Source organism: Candoia aspera, chromosome 15 (assembly GCF_035149785.1).
Source record: "Candoia aspera isolate rCanAsp1 chromosome 15, rCanAsp1.hap2, whole genome shotgun sequence".
NCBI lineage: Eukaryota > Metazoa > Chordata > Lepidosauria > Squamata > Boidae > Candoia > Candoia aspera.
The window spans coordinates 13,613,027-13,629,947 of NC_086167.1; the positions used below are offsets into that span (position 1 = coordinate 13,613,027).

The 16,921-nt window shown below is 43.4% G+C and overlaps 1 protein-coding gene across 1 annotated transcript in view; it reads right to left on the reverse strand.

Annotated features, from left to right (window-relative positions):
- Nucleotides 1-16,169, reverse strand: part of LOC134505566 (transmembrane protein 132C-like) — a 67,251-nt gene extending 51,082 nt beyond the window's left edge. The window contains exon 1 of the mRNA XM_063315331.1: nt 15,286-16,169. Coding sequence (XP_063171401.1) covers nt 15,286-16,169 — 884 coding nt within the window. The remainder of the gene's footprint in view (nt 1-15,285) is intronic.
- Nucleotides 16,170-16,921: the final 752 nt, after the last annotated feature.

Sequence of the window (16,921 nt, forward strand, 5' to 3'; positions counted from 1 at the left end):
ACAAAGCAACGTCAAGGGAAATGGGTGGGTGGAAAGCTGGTATACAAAAGAGAATGCTGGTGTTGAAGCCATGGGTTAATTAACTACTATATCAGACATTAAAGAAAAGCGTGCCTCCCTTTTTGTCACCCGCACAATGGCTATTTTAACAACCATTAAAAGCAAAGAGAAGCCGGGGTAAAGCAGCTGATCCATAATAAGAGAAATCAGTAGGGAGAAGCTCCTAATGCAGGGAAGGTCTCACCAAATGCCCCAAGGCTTAGCTTTGAAATAAATATGGGGAGGTGTAATCAGCTACGCTTACAACCTCTGGTTTCTTGCTGTTCTTCTCTCTCTCTTCCCTCCCTCTCTTTGCTTGTGTAAGGGTATGTGGGAAAGACCTTGGGAGACAGGGCCAAGAGATGCTTCCTAGGGAACGGTCAGATAAGAGAGGGCATAGCCCGCAGCTGCATAATGGGGGGAGAAAGAGGCTCAGAAGGGACCCTCCCTAGTTTTTCAGGCTGTAAAGGAGATGGGGGGATGAGTCTGAAGGGGAGGGTGATGTAATGGTAAGTGGGAAAGACCTTGGGAGACTGGGCTCAGAGATGCTGCCTAGGGAACGGTCAGATAACAGACAGCATAGCCTGCAGCTAGACAGTGGGAAGGGCAAGAGGCTCAGAAGGGACCCTCCCTAGTTTCTTGGGCTGTAAAGGAGATGGGGGGGCATTTGTACTTTCAAACTTGCAAGATTTTGTTAATGTAGTTTTACAATAAAGTAGAATTAGCTTATCTGGTTGTGTTTCCTGCCTGGTCTACCTGGTAAGGTTGACATGAATCTTGCAAGTCTGAAAGCCCAATCCCCCCCCCTTCTCCTTTACAGCCCAAGAAACTAGGGAGGGTCCCTTCTGAGCCTCTTGCCCTGCCCACTATCCAGCTGTGGGCTATGCTGTCTCTTCTCTGGCCATTCCCTAGGTAGCGTCTCTTTGCCCAGTCTCCCAAGGTCTTTCCCACATACCATTACAGCTTTACATAACAAGTCCAACAGATGCAGAAGAATTAGGTCAGGAAGTTAAAGAGGTTCTCATTTAAAAAAAACAAAACACACAGCTTTGTTGACATGAAAGGGTCAATTCCCAAACAAAGCTATTTTGCACTTACTCTAGCTATACTTTTTATATGTATGGGGACAAGTAGTCTGATTCTCTCCTTCTGTGTATGCACACAGGAATACTGCATTGGACTTGCTTAATACTTGGAAGGGAAACCACCAAAACATTCCAGGGATGGGTCATTGGGGTGTGAAAACACTACTTCCACATTATTACAAGAAAACTACATGGATGGTGCTTTTCTTTGTACAATATGTTGTAAGTTGTCCAGATGGGCAGCCACATAAATCTGCTAAATAAATAAATAAATGGTTTTTTTTAAATGCTGGTGCAAATTTCACGGTGCACAGGAGAGAGATGAATTCATTTGCAATGCACAGAATGCTGTGCGCACTTTAGGGGAAAGCTGCTCAGGTTGCACAAAGGCTGAAAGGGAATTCAAGCCCTACATTTGGTCATCAAAAGAAATTATGCACATTAAAAGCATGGCTGCAGAACGAAATGCTTTATTTTTAGCCCAGAATATGAGCTGGTGTTCTCTACAGTGAAAAATATATATCCAATCAAAGCTCTGTGTGTGTGTGTGTGTGTGTGTGTGTGTGTTTAAAATTGGGTTTAAAGGAGCCTAGAATTTCAATAGGCAATACGCATGGCTCCATAAGCCATTTTATTTTGGCTGTGGGGCAGGTTGGGCTAAAACTAACCCAATGATGAAGATTCCAATTTGGAATACATCATTCCAAGTGTGATTTCCTAGATTCTGCATGACACTTAGGAGTCAAGGAAGGAAGGAAGGAAGGAAGGAAGGAAGGAAGGAAGGAAGGAAGGAAGGAAGGAAGGAAGGAAGGAAGGAAGGAAGGTTGGTTGAGCATGCTAGAACCTCACTCTTGTTCTCCATTGACATCAATTTGACTCCAGTCATGTTGATGCACAGCAGCTGAGCTGGCTTTTAGGACAGACATAGTAGAAATTCCTATATGGCCTAAAATAAACTATGAAGGTCCAGACTACTAAGCCCCGCCTTCTGCATCTTTATAACCCCTCCTTTAATTTGGTTTCTTGACCACACTTAAGTCACTTGGATTGGGAAAGAGCAAATATGCTCAACCCACCTGTTGTTTCACCTGCGATTGTGGGAAAGTGCCCCCCAAGCCAGATGGCACCCATGGAGCTCCCCACCCTTGTCCACGTACAGTTGTCTATTAGGAATGGCTGTGGTTGACTTTGCAGAATTCCTTTCATGTGGTAACTGAATTGACACATTTTTCTGGGTTTGTCCAGCTCCCTGGACCATGAACTCCCAAAATGGGATGGTTCACACCACAACAACTCAAATTACAATGAACAAACCAAGATGAACATGAAGAAGGATTAACAGCTGCTGTGAATGCAACCACAAGGTCTTACTGGTTAAGGAAGTGGTACAAACACAATTCTGACTCTCTCTTTCTCGCTCTACACACACACACACACACAGCCTTCCTTCCTTCCTTCCTTCCTTCCTTCCTTCCTTCCTTCCTTCCTTCCTTCCTTCCTTCTCTCTGCTTCCTTCCTTCCTTCCTTCCTTCCCTGCTTCCTTCTCTCTGCTTCCTTCTCTGCTTCCTTCCTTCCTTCCTTCCTTCCTTCCTTCCTTCCTTCCTTCCTTCCTTCCTTCTCTCCTTCCTTCCTTCTTTCTCTCCTTCCTTCCCTTCCTTCCTATATGCACACTATATATACAGACACACACGTCATCCTCAGGAATGTAAAGATTTGCACCACTTTTATCTCCTCAATTCTCCTCTTTTATTTCATTGTGGCTTTCAAAGACTGCTGCTGCTACTGAGGGACAATCTCAGTGCAAATTCTGGTTTATGTGGTTGATCGCTTCGAGCAGGAAATTTGCTTCCAACCAATAGGCAACTCAAAGCTACACCACCCTTCCTCTGAAGGGCCTTTGATCAAACCCAGCAACAGTCCAGAGCCTGCAGTTCAGGAATATTTAGAAACGGCTGGCACAAAAGAAGAGGCCGTGAATACTGTGGAGGAAAAACCATTATTTCCCAAGCTGCGGGGAAACTGTTTCTGTTCTGTACGAAAGAGAGCATTTATCTTCTTTCGATCAGAACTGCCAAAACTGGGCACCAAATTGGATCAAACAAAACATGGGGGAAGCAAGAAGAAAACCACCTTGTTTGGTACGATGCCCAGCAACTGCTCTTAAGGAAGGGTCCAACGAACAGGTTTGGTTGACTGTCCCCAGAAAGGACACTGAAAAGAAGAAAAGCTTGGCAGACTAATGAGAGGCTTACAGAAATAATCACAGTTGGATTGTGACCTTGTGAAGTGGATGGGAAGGGTGGAGAAACGGTTTCTGTATTTTGGATGGGGATAGCAAGAAGTTCTCACTCAGCAATCAGAGGGTAGGAATTTAAGAAGGCACCACTCATCGCCTTTCATGCTGGCGTTCTCCCTTCCCTGACTTTCAAATGGCCTCCTTAATCAAGCCTGAAAGGTGGAGAAACATCTGCATTTCGATTTGGACATCTCCCTTCCAAGAAAATATTTTGTGATCGGCTGAACTAAATGAGACCTATGGTTATAGGTAGAGGTAGTCCTCATCTAGCAACTGCTTCATTTAGTGGCTATTTGCAGTTACAATGGTGATGAAAAAATAACTTTGCAACCGATTCTCGCATTTATGACCTTGGCAGGTCTGTAAAGCAAAGGTAAGCTGAAGGAAGATCATAAGCACCGTCGTGGTTTCACTTAGCAACCACTTTGCTTAACGACTGAGTTGCCGGTCTCAGTTGTGGTCGCTAAATGAGGACTACTGTACTATTATACCTGGAAAAATCAAAGGCCATTGAAAAAGTGGGTGGCAGATGACAAGGTGGCTAGATATTATCATTGATGGGACAAGGATGAGTTTACAAGAACTCAACGAAGCTATTACTCACAGAGAATCCTGGTGAAATGATGTCCGTTGGGTCACAGAGAATTGAAAGTGACTGAAGAACAACAAATGATCACATGTTTTTGGAATATCTAATGTAGCCCATAAAAATGGTAAAGATGCTGGTCCTGGGCTCCTCTGAACAACTATTACCTCTACACAAGTTCCTTTTATGCCGAAGGACCCCTGATAGAAGTGGACTTCACTTATTCCTCCCTAATACCCACTACAGCCCCTTCTTGAAAATGCTCAGTTTTTCAGTTGAGCCTGGCCTTTGCGGGGGGAGAAAAAAAATCATATAAACAGAGCGAAGGAAGAACCATTTCAGCACCGTGCTGATCTCTCAGAGGGTGAACTAAAAGTGCTGCTGAAATGAAAGATGGCAGGAGATACCATGGGACTCTCTAAGTGGTTTCTTATTGCACTCAAGTTCTTATTACAGAATTTCCCCCTTCTTCAACATCAGAGGGACTCCCAATTCCTTCCTTGTTGCAGCTGGCAGCTCAGAGGCCAGAAGGCAGAGACACGGTGAAGCCCAAGTGATACACCTTGAGTGCTTCTGAAATAGTGAGATGCTGTCACCAGATGTAATGGTATGCGGGAGTGACCTTGGGAGACGGGGGAAAAGATGAAGCCGATAAGAGACAGCATAGCCTGCAGCTGCATAATGGGCAGAGAAAGAAACTCAGAAAGGAACCTTCCTAACTTACCAGGCACTAAAAGAGATGGTGGGAGATTGTACTTTCAGACTTGCAAGGTTCTGTTAGCCACCCAACTCTGCCTGCACTCCTATATCATCGGTTTGGGGGTACAAATCTACCATGTTCAACACATATACTTCCCAGTTTGCTCAGTAAGGCTGTACTTGTGATGGGGGGATCTTCCTGAACTTTATTAGTTTTTATAGTTTGGAGAAGATCACTTCAGCTTGGAATCTTGTTGAGGCTTCAGACCTACTCAGGAATAGAATTCCAGCGTATTGTTTTAATGCCACTGGTATCACTGACCAGCGTGGGAAATTGACTACAATGTAATTGACTACAATAGGAAATTGATAACCCCTGTAACTTGTCTAGTTTGTGGGGCATCACCAAACAAAACTTTCTGAATGGATTAAGTCTACCCAAAGTTAGATGTATTGCCTAATAGAGGAAGGAGGTCTGTGTGTGGGTGTGTTGTGTCAGCTACTGCAATTCAGAAAGCTCAGCTACCCAAACGGCAACTTAAAAAGGCATTGAGGTTAGTAAAAAGAAGCCTCTTTGAAGCTTTAGCATTTCCCTCCCTCTTACACAGTTTTCTCCAGCTGCACAGATTTTATCCAACTACCACTCTCAAGGAGGTCACAGGTATAATTCAGAAATTCACAATAATAACCCAGGAGGGAGTGCAATGCCTGAAAGAGATTGTAATTTCCCTTGCTTGGATGTCAGAATTTTCTCTCCTTCTATGATCGTCTCTTCCTGGCTATTCTAATTACCATGATAAACACCAAAGCACTGCTTGTGATTTGACTGCTTCTCCCCCTTTTGCAAAGCAGAAAGTGCTTGAATTTCAAGCATGCTGCTCAGTCAATTAACTTCCAGACCTCACAAGGGAGCTAAGAAAAGAGCAGGGTGGGCTTCAAGCTATACAGCCTCAACTCTGTTGAGATCCACCACCCATCAGAGCCTGGCAAAGGAGGTCTACTTAGGATGGGCAAGTTCTGAGTCTAGAATGGTGGTGGCGGTGGAAAGGAGGAATCAACGTTTTAGGAAAGGCTTAAGTTGGAGAATCCAAGAAGCAACTGAGATGTCTCCAGGACTGCAACACAAGTCATCTTAACTAGCCCAAGTGTATGTTAGAGATGGGGGGGAGGAGGAGGAGGAGGAGGAGGAGGAGGAGGAGGAGACATCCTGAGGTAACCTTGCTTTCCTATCCTTGCAACCACAACTTGATTGCCTGCAGCCTCAGAGTGAAGTTGCAGGACTTGAGAGCCTGCAAATGGCTCCAAACCAACCTGGCTTCATCACTTTCATGGTCCATCCCTTCTTGATGAGAGGAAAGGCCTAAAGGGAGTCATGTGGTGAATTGTTTAGAAGTTCCATCACCTGCTTGAATTTTAATCTTCCTGGGCACTCTCAAGGTGCATGCAAAGTTCAGTTCTTTTAACACCATGCTGTGCATGGAGACCTTGCCAAGGTTCCGACTTAAGCTTCTAGCCCGGATAGGAGTGCCAACTGTACTCATGACACCAACCCACCTTTGCAAACCAAGTGTAATGGAGGCAGCCAATTAAGGATGCCAATAAAAATAATGAAAGGAAAACCTTGGTCATGTTTACTCATTATGAGAACATCGACAATAACAAAAATTCAACTCTCCTTATCAGGTGTTGATTAAACTGATGCAATGATTACTAATCATTGAGTTTCACCCAGGGCTATAATTAAGTGTCACCACTTAATGAGAAGAAGTTCTATTTTTGCTTTGATTAAACACACCGGCATTGGACAGTTTGATAATAAAGTTGTGCAGTGCCCGTGTGTGTGTGTTTAATTGCTTGGGCTCTGTACACACCATCTCAGCAAAACAGGCTTATTAGTATTATTACCACCCCTTTAGTGCATCCATGCCTCTCTTTCCCTCCATACATACATCCTTCTGGGCAACCTGTAGGAAATTCTTTGCTAACACAACTAAAAAATGGAGGCCAACCCACTCTTTAATTGAAAGTCCTTGGAGACATTTTGCTGTTGTGCTCATGTTTAAGCCAGTGCTATTTCCTGCACTTTTAAATATCATAGATCACTCCCCAAATACTTCTTTTGCTTTTCCAATATTTCTGCAATAGGAAGACTGGCAGCTGGCTGAAAACAGAGAATTAATTTCTTCCGCTGCAATGCCCATCTTCTCAAAGATGAGCTTTGTTGTCCAAACACAGACATATTTTCTGATAAAATATCACCTTCACCTCTGAGTGCTGGATTCACTTTTGCTAGGAACCCTTTCTGTGCTAATTTCAGGTGTGCCGAGTGTCAGTAAACTGACCGTGACATCTTTTATTTATGTTTACATTGTCTTAAAATTCTCAGAGGGTGTGGAAAGGCCAGGTTGAACCAAGAGCAAAGAAGAATCAGGTCAAGGATTCCACATTTTATCAAGACTACCAATAAATGCTGTAATGGGTTGGACATCAACTGCTGATTTTACTTTTCACCTCCTTTCTTCTTTAGCATCCTTATTTCGCATCCTGCCTTAAGATTCCTTGGACTTGGAAGCTTGCAACGTACTTGGAGAGCTTGAACTGGCAAAAAATAAAATTAAAGGCATTACGTATTGCTCTAATATAAACTTTGGAAGCTGGTCAACCAGCTTCTTTGGTATCTCCACCAACTCAATCACCTTTCTTCTTACTGCATCTGGGATCCATTCCTTCCTTTTGATTCATCTCTGTCATGTCAGAGGACACGTCTGCACATGTGCGACTGATAAGAATCCCACTTTGTGTTGGAGGAGCGCAAACATATAAAATTGTAAACAAATGTTAAAGGAGAGAGAAAGAACTTTAGGTTGCTAGTTTTAACCAGTGAAGAAACAGAAGCTTGTTTCAACAGTTGATGGGTTAACTTGGCTTAACCAATCTTATTAGTACCACTACTACTAAAACAGGGACGCGGTGGCGCTGCGGGTTAAACCGCTGAGCTGCCGATCGGAAGGTCGGCGGTTCGAAACCGCGCGGTGGGGTGAGCTCCCGTTGCTCGTCCCAGCTCCTGCTCACCTAGCAGTTCGAAAACATGCAAATGTGAGTAGATCAATAGGTACCGCTTCGGCGGGAAGGTAACGGCGTTCCGTGAGTCATGCCGGCCACATGACCACGGACGGGTCCTTAGGGACAACGCCGGCTCCAAGGCTTAGAAACGGAGATGAGCACCGCCCCCTAGAGTCGGACACGACTGGACTTTACGTCAAGGGAAACCTTTACCTTTACCTTACTACTAAAACAGGAATGCATAGCTTGAAGTTTCTAGAAAATCTTTGACTGTGATAGACGGAAAGAAAGATTGAATAGATACAGAATAATCATATTAGCCTATTTGACTTGAAATAAATGATCAAATTCAAATTTAACTTTGGTCCTCCAATGTACAACACTACAGTCAAGTGGGGCTCTCAAACCAAAACTTTTAAAGTTGGGGGGGGGGGGAGAGAGATAATCAATCAGTGAACAATCTGTCCAAGCAGTCAATAGGTGTACCTGGGTGGGTGGAAGTCTGCCAATATTCCAAAGTAGTCTGAAGGCACCTGATCTGATACATTCATGCTTGCTGCTCACCCACTCCTTGGGGGATCCTGGCCAAAAATGACACTGGAGGACTCCGATCACTATATACCACCCACATCCTGACTGTCTCGCCAAGTTCATCTTCTCCAAAGAACTTGACTTTTTGTTCCCTTCCTGACTCACTGAAAACTCCACGGAACTTCTTTTTTAATGCATTAAAGCTTCTTGGCTGACCTCACCTGCTACTTTGCAGAAACGTGATGGATGGCCGAAAGAAGACACATAAAAGTGGAAGTTTATTAGCGTGTCTGTGTATGTGGGCATCCAATTCCTGCAAACCATATGTTCCTAATCTGCCCAAGCATTGCCTGGCAAAGCACATTTTTATACAGGCTCATTTTTATGATCTCTGAAGACCCCCATAAATATTTTCTATACCCAGGGCGGCATCAACACATAGGATTAATGGGACCATTGTTGCAAAGGCAAATGGGAACATTTCCAAGCCTTACACTGTGGCACGTCGACCTTTAATATACTATGTTCTGTGCAGTTTCTCTCCAAGAGTTAGCCAGAACTGGGTATCTTAGAGCGGAAACAGGCAGAGGCGTCCACAGATAAGGTCAAAAAATTCAAGATGGCAGCCATGATGGTGTGCATGAAGCTCTGCTGTTTTTTATGGATGTCACAGGGGAAAGACAAACCATTTCCATTCCTTCTTTAACTGCCCCTCAAAACCCTCTGGGAACCCCATCTAATTGGCAGGCTCCACCTTTGCGGTTGCAAGCATTAGTTGAGTCATCAGAGAAAGCAATGCAGAAAAGTTGGAACAGTTGACCAGCGCAATGCGTAACCTCCATGATATCTCCGTCCACAATGTCCAGTTGCCTCTATCTCCCTAATGGATAAAACAAACATGCCCTTAAGGGCAAACATAGAGATAATTTTTAGTTACAGTTTCATCCCTCGGGAAGGATGCTAATCCCCATTCCAGCCAACAAGATTGCAGGACGCGTGTAGTAGTCCTGGAATGCAAGATCTTGTCAAATGTTCACAGTTCCAATTCCTTATGGAGTGTTTTGATGCATCCGAGTGCAAAGTGCCTTTTCCCTCCTTTGATTTCTTTCTCGTTTCCTCCCCCCGCAAGAAAAACAAGACAAGGAAACTAAGACAGCAAATGTGATCTTGTTAACTGTTAACCAGTTGCTTTTGTGTCTTAATTAGCCTTCAAAATCCAAGGAAGGGTTCATCAATACTTGTAACCAGATCTTGCAAGCAATAACAATCTGCTTCAGCCTGATTTTCTGGACTTAGCTCAGAAGAGATGCATAAGCCTAGGTGGGCTGGAGAAGAAAAATCACAAGGGGAAGGAGACAACATGGACATTGCCCACAGTACTGTTACACCAGGACCAGAACTGATCTGTGGACACATCAGATCAACATGTCTAGGGTAAATTATTTTGCTACAATGTGTCCTCATGTGTTCCTTCACATGAACAAGAAGTACTGGAGGTAGATGACCTTAGATAAAGGTGGTCCTTGGGAAGCCAAATTGTAACTCCTGTGAAATGGGTATTTGGATAACCCACAACAGAGGAGTGGATTGTGAAGTTGGCAGGACTTGCTGAAATGGCCAAACTGACTTGTCTGATCAGGGAAGGAACAATATAACTACTTCTATAAAAGACTGGAAACCCTTTATGGACTTTTTGCTGAAAATGGATAAAAATGAAACAATGATCTCGGGATTCACTGGTTAAAAAGGGAAGAAAGGAACCGATTTTTAATTTGGGAGGGCAGAAGTGGTAATAATCATGATTGTAGTTGCGATAAAGAAATCAGAAGTCACTTCTTTAGCTATTTTCCTTTTTCCTTTCCTTTTTTGTTTTTTCTTCTCTTTTTCTGATTTAGTAAGGTGGCTGGCTGATTTTTTCAAGCCAAGGAAATCCTTAGATGGAACAAGAAGACACTCCCTTCCCAGCCTGCAAATACGGTCTTCTCGTGTAAATGATGGGATTACGTTTGCTGAAAAGAAGGCCCCAAGGCTTCTAAGACGCAATTAAAAAAAAAAAAAAGAACTTCCAGCAGCTAAAACTGAAATTAATTCCATCCTTGTGAGATAGTAGAAAATATAATAAGCTAGTTTGTCTTTCTGGAAAACTATTAGTTTCTGCTGATGTTGACAAGATGGCAATAGCATGCGCAGCCTTTCTCAACTTTTTGACCCTGGGGGAACCCTTGAAATATTTTTCAGGCCTCGGGGAAGGAACCCCTGCCCATTCAGGCTCAAACGTAGGCCGGAAGTTGCAAAATTATTCTATTTCTTTCATGGGCGGGCCTGTCTATGTGCATGAACAGTGTTCTCAAACTCAAAGTAAAGAATGAAACTTACCTCTTAAATGTGAGGTCACCCAAATTTGAAATAATTTTTTAAATAAATCATGATCTCCCAGGGAACCCCTAGTGATCTCTTGCAGGACCCTTGGATTACATGGAACCCTGGTTGAGAAACTGATTCAACAGGGTAACTATCAGGGCTTTCTGGCCAATAGCATCCAATACTGGAACTTTTTACCTAAGAAACTTCCAAAATCTATTTTAATATAATCGTAATCTCAATATATAATTAATATACAACGTACAATTAATGCATAATATGGAATTATTAATATATTAATTTAATGTATAATTATATGTAATATATGTAATATATGTTTATAATTTTAATACTTGCTTTTAAAAATAATTTTTAATAATTTTTTAATAATTGCAATTATTAAACATTATAATTATAATATTGCTACAATAATATTATAATTCAACATTATTTGGGGGGGGGGGTGTCTATGTGTGTATGTTTCCCTCTGTTTTGAAAGTAAATGTTTGGTTTAGCCCTGGTTTCTGAGTTAAGCCACATATGTTTCCACACACCTATTATTTCTTTTTAATAGGTTCATGTATTCTGAGCTCTGGAAAAGCAATGTGTATTGGAATAATAAAGTAATCATTATTAATAATGAAAGACACAGCTTCTGACTAGTTTGAGTGGCAACTAGGAAGAGCATTCTAGAAAAACCAGCCAGTTCAAAGCGAGCCATGCATGCTCCAATTTTTGGTTTCGTTTTCAACATCTCTCCCACAGTAGGTAAAACCAGGAGGGATGAAAATGTGTCTTGTTTCCCTACACAGCCCCATCAGGAATAGGACACGAAATAAGGAGATGGAGATCTGGACTTCTTTAGTTTTGAGAGCTGAACAGAATCACTTCTGTGCTGAGGTCTCACTCTGAACTCAGAGGCCTTTCAGAGCCATTCTGAAAACAGGGGGGAAAGGCGGGGGGTTGGGAATCATTGGAGTTCTTCAAATCTGAAGACTTTTATGTTTCACGGGTGGAGGTGGGCGTGGGGAAAAAGAGACAGGAGACATTCAACACACCGTGTTACACAGTGAGATGTTAGATCTGAAATCTGGGTTCTAAAATCTCTCCTGTCAGACAGAACTAAACCAGCCAAACTTTGCTCGAAAGGCATTACCTATTCCCCAGCTCGATGACTATTTGAAAACCAAGTCCTTTTGCAATTCTTGGAAACGTAAAGTTTACAGTTTGATGTAACGGATTGAAAGAAAATAAGCAAACCATTTAGGTCCCAAGCTTCCCAGGAAGCATCTGCTCCTACAAGCAGCCCGATGAAGCCCTGATTTCTGGATTATCCTTGAAAGAACGACAGGTTCAAGACGGGCCGATACGTCCGTATGTAACCACGTTATGCAAGGAACCATGTATTCGTATAATTGTGACTAGCGTGTAACGCTTATCGTTATGTCACGGTATTGTGTAACGATCACACGTAACTTTAGGCCATGTATTTTGGTGAAGGGACAGGTGGCAGATGAGGAAGATGAGATCTACTCCAAAAGGCCTCCAAGTTGGAGAGGTTGACTCAGGAACTGTGGCGCCTGCAGCAAGCTGCAGCAATCCTAAATTGATGACATGTGCTTGGTGACCATGCAAATCTTGCCGTAACAGAATTACCCCCTAGGATCTCACGTATTGAAAAAATGCATATTGCAGTTTTCCTGCAACGCCATCATCACATCTGAGTCATTTGCCTCCTCTGTGGACACCTGTGCTCAAGAACGTGTCATGGTCCACAGCCTGCAGAAAAGTACCAGAAGGATAATTTTGATATGGTTCTCATCACAAAAATTTCCAAAACAATAGATGGTCCCCACATGAACTGGATGAGGCCAGGGCACTCTGGTGGAAAAGCACCAGAAGTTGAACTAAAAGTGCCAAGTTGGGTCTACCCAAGGTTGATGGCTTATTGGAAAGTATACATTTTTATGGCAATGTTAGTCCATGGGAACTATCACATGCCGTGAGCATTCTGTGTGAGCATTCCCTTTGATTCTTCTGGAGTACAAGTGTAGTTTAACCAACTAGATGTTGAGTTGGGAAGGTACACTGTCAGCTTCTTGGGTAGCAATGGGCCATGTAGAGTGGCATTTAATGCACCCTTCCCTGGGAGAAAAATCCCACTGAGTTCAATGGATTTCCTTCCTCTGTAGAGGTACAGTAAGGGTCTTCAAGGGGGCTCAGATTGGCTGGGTGAGAAGTTTTGGGCAGTTGGACACCTCAAGAGTGACGGGACAACCGCTGATACCACAAAACAGGGTAGCAGCGGGTCAGTGTGGAATCCATATGCGTGTACCAGTCGGCTAATTCATTGGTTGCCATCTCCTTGAACACATTTCATCTTGTTCAGTCTTGACATTTTGAGCATCGCCCTCTTCTCTCCCCTCTCCAATACAGCCGCTCTGTCAATACTCATTAGAATCCCAGCCTCGATCTGCCTAATGGCTTTGCTAGCCACATTTAGCCTCTATCACCCTTACAATCTGATGATTTATTATCCCTGCTAATTATCCATTGTCTCACAGTCCACTTGCCAGCCCGTGCTGGGTAATTCAATTGTCCATTTCAACAAACCTGAACCTTTTCAGTGATGCCCTCTCAAAGCAGGGGGCTGGAAAGAGATGACCTCTTCTACTGGGAGCAAGGGAAGATAAATCCGTAGATTTCTAATGGGTCAAAAGAACTCCATCCCTCCTTTTTATTTTTCCAGCTTAGCCTATAAGTGTTCCCTAAAATCTAGCCCTCCTCCTAGTTTATGCATCAAGTCCACAGATGCATCTGGAATATTAATGCCCTTGGCATGCAAGGAAATGGTTGCTCTTTGTAATTTCTTGCCAAATGAAACATGGCACACTGCCTTCTATGTACATGTTGGGACAGTCGATGGAATCTTGGTGAGATGACTTCGGGCTAATATCTTTGGGATGGGAAGGGAACAGTCTGTCGTCAGAACCTCCTTTCTTCCATTCTCACCCTTTTGCAAAAACAAACTCTGAAAAGCCACTCGTCATTGAATTTTGGTGGCCCAACCTTGGGGTCCAGAGGAACACATGAAGCTCAAGTATTTCCCTCTGTTGAGTTAAACCAAAAGCAATACTACCAACAACCTCCTCCTTTCTCTTGATTCTCTTTCAAGAACTCTAGCAAAAAAAAAACCAACCCAAACAATTGGGATATTCCAAAGAGATATGGTTATGACTGCATCTAACATTTCCAGCTAAGCCACAATGTTTCACAGTGTTTTTCCCCACATGGAATGGCAAGGTTTGAATAATGAAGACTTTGTTCAACGTAGGAAGATTTCCATCAGTTCTTTCCAGCTCCGGTAATCACGGCCCAGATATACGAGGTCTCTGTGTAATAAATGACCATATGGGCTTTATATAAATCTTCTTGTGTTTGAAAAGGATAAATGTAAAGCAAATACCCCATAACTTAGCTATATCATTAGCTATAAATAAAAAGAGAGAAGCCTGCAGTCACATTTGGGAGGGTGAACAAAGGAAGTGGGATGCACAGCTGAAAAAGAAGTGGTTGAATAACTCAGGATGTATTCATGGACAAGCCACCTAAAGCTGCTTGAACCCTATCAGGATCTCTGTGGATTCAAACCTGGGAGCCTCAAAATTAAGTCTTCCCAACCCAGTATCCTCCAGATTACAGAGCTTAGAATAGTGGCTACCAAACTCCTCTTATGTTGGTTAACCCTGACAGATGTTACTGGAGACAGTGGCACCAAAAGCCCAGTTCTTGAATAGGTTTTTGATAGCTGAGAGTGCTGGATGGTGGAACTGCCAATCATGGACAGCTGTGATGACTGGATGGTGGAATATAGTCTTCCAGATTATATTCCCTCAGGAGGAGAGAATGGCTTTGGCAGCTGCTGGTGGAAGGACACATCTGAGTGATGCTCAGCGTCCTGGGAACTCGGATAGGAATTCAGTGACGCAGGGTTAGGAATAATTTTAGGGCTGGGCTTGGCTAGCATTGATGGAGTTATTCTTAAGCCCCCTAAAGCGTTGAATGAAACAAGTGTTGAAGCAAGCATGGCACTGTCTTTAATGCTAGCATAAGAGGAAAGGACAGGAAGTTGGAAACTGTAAGAACTGTTTCCAATCCTCATTTATTAGGGAGTTTGTTAAGGCAGAGTCTCTTGGGATGTTTTGAACCGTTTCTTCCCAGTTTCTGGCCACCCAGACTGAGTGGCCATTTGTAAGGATCACGGGCTAACAGACTCTCCTTCTGCTTCTTGACTGCTTATGTCTAGCTTCCCTTCCATTGCTCTCCTGGTTTCCCCACAGTCTCCCAGTGAGAAAGATCATTTGCAGGAATAAGTGACGCTGTCTTAAAGCCTATTTTCTACTTACTTAATTGTTCCTACGTTCCCGTATTAATCAAGCGTCTGGGCTGTCCTATATTTCCTGTGCATTCCACTCAGTTCCATCACCTTAGAAACTTCTAAGCTTCCAACGAGATGTAGTGGTGCCAGAACAAGAGGATAATGAAGAAGAAGAAAAAGACCCACATGAAGGAGGGTATGTGACAGTCAGAGAAAACAAGGCAACGAATCAAGAAAGCATGCATACCTGAGAATAAATTGATCTACTGTGATGTTGTTGGTAACTGTCACGGAAGCACTCACAACTTCCCCCTGTTTGATAGGCTTCAATGGCAGCTGGATGACAATGTTGCTGTCCAACCACAACTCAGTCAGCTGAGAACTCTCTGGTGCCTGGTGGAGACTGACAGACCCAATGCGCTGTAGGTGGGACATTGTTTCCCCTGCCCCTTCTTTTCCTGGACGGATAGCATTTCCTTTCCATGCGTCTTCAGTGCCGCACTCCCCATTTTCATCCCCAGGCTGGATAGTGTAATAAAGCTCGACCGAGATCCCATCAGACCGATCAGCTGCTTTCTTACGGCCACTGACAACCGTCGGTGGGTTAAACCAAGTTGGCTGAAGATCTAGGTTAGCCACGCACAATCCCAGCTGTCCCTTCAGTCTGCAGCTACCCCGAACTCCCAGAGTTTCCCAAAAGGCAAAAGCTTGCATGCAAGGTAGCTGTTCCGACATGCTGTGGTCATCCCAATCTCTTCCCACGATGTAGAAGAGGACTTGGACTTTGGGCCTGGTCAAGTAGATTTTTTCACTCATGATGTAAGCTTTCAGCTTCCAGTTGAATGTAAACTTGTTGGTGGACCCAAAAACATTGGAAGTCAATAGCAGATCCTGGGGCACGTGGTGCTCCACCAAGAATGGCCCATAGCTAACACTGATGATGGGCATCTTCTTAGTTTTGTAGGTAAAGAAGGTTTCCATACGAGACTGCAAACTTGAGTTTTTCATGAACTCCTGGTTGGCTTCTCTAAGGGAAAATGAGGACTCGGTACCAGAAATCTGATACTTTACAGGTAGATATGCTGGTAAAGATGAAAATTTCTGGACACTGTCCAGGGCTACACGCCCCATGGCCACTATTATAGAAAAAGAAAAAAAACATAATTAACTAAACATTTAACTTGTTAGGGCGCAAAATAGTAATCACATAATCAATGTTACCAAACCATGTTTTCTCAATATGGTGATTTTTTTTTTCTGGTTTTAGAAACAAGATTGGCACTTACTTAGTACATTATTCCAGTATTTTGCTGACTGTTTTGAGCAATGGAAAAGTGGAGAAGGAGGAGGATTTTTTTTCCCCATAAAAATGAAGAAGGGAAAGGGGAAGAAGGAGAAGAAAAAGGGTTTCCTTTTCATGGAGGAGGAGGAGAAGGAGGGGAGAAAACATTTTGATTTTCTAGTTTCTAATTTTTCATAATGCATCCTCTATATATGGTGATACATTATGTATTTAAAATTATTATGGATACTCTTTGAGAACTAGACAACATTCTCAAGGTTTGTGTAGCAGATAAGTTTTTATAAATTCAGATTAGCAATCCATAGAGAGCCAGTTTGGTCTAGTGGCTAAGGTGCTGGGCTAGAAACCAGGAGTCTGTGAGTTCTAGTCCCGCCTCAGGCATGAAAGCCGGCTGGGTGCCCTTGGGCCAGTCCCTCCCTCTCAGCCCAAGAGCCAATCAGGCGTGGAATGAGAGTTCTAGTCCCGCCTCAGGCACGAAAGCCGGTGGGTTGACCTTGGGCCAGTCCCTCCCTCTCAGCCCAACTCGGTGCAATGTAGACCAGCCTCCTCCTGGTGCACCCCAGGCAACGTGATTTGTCAC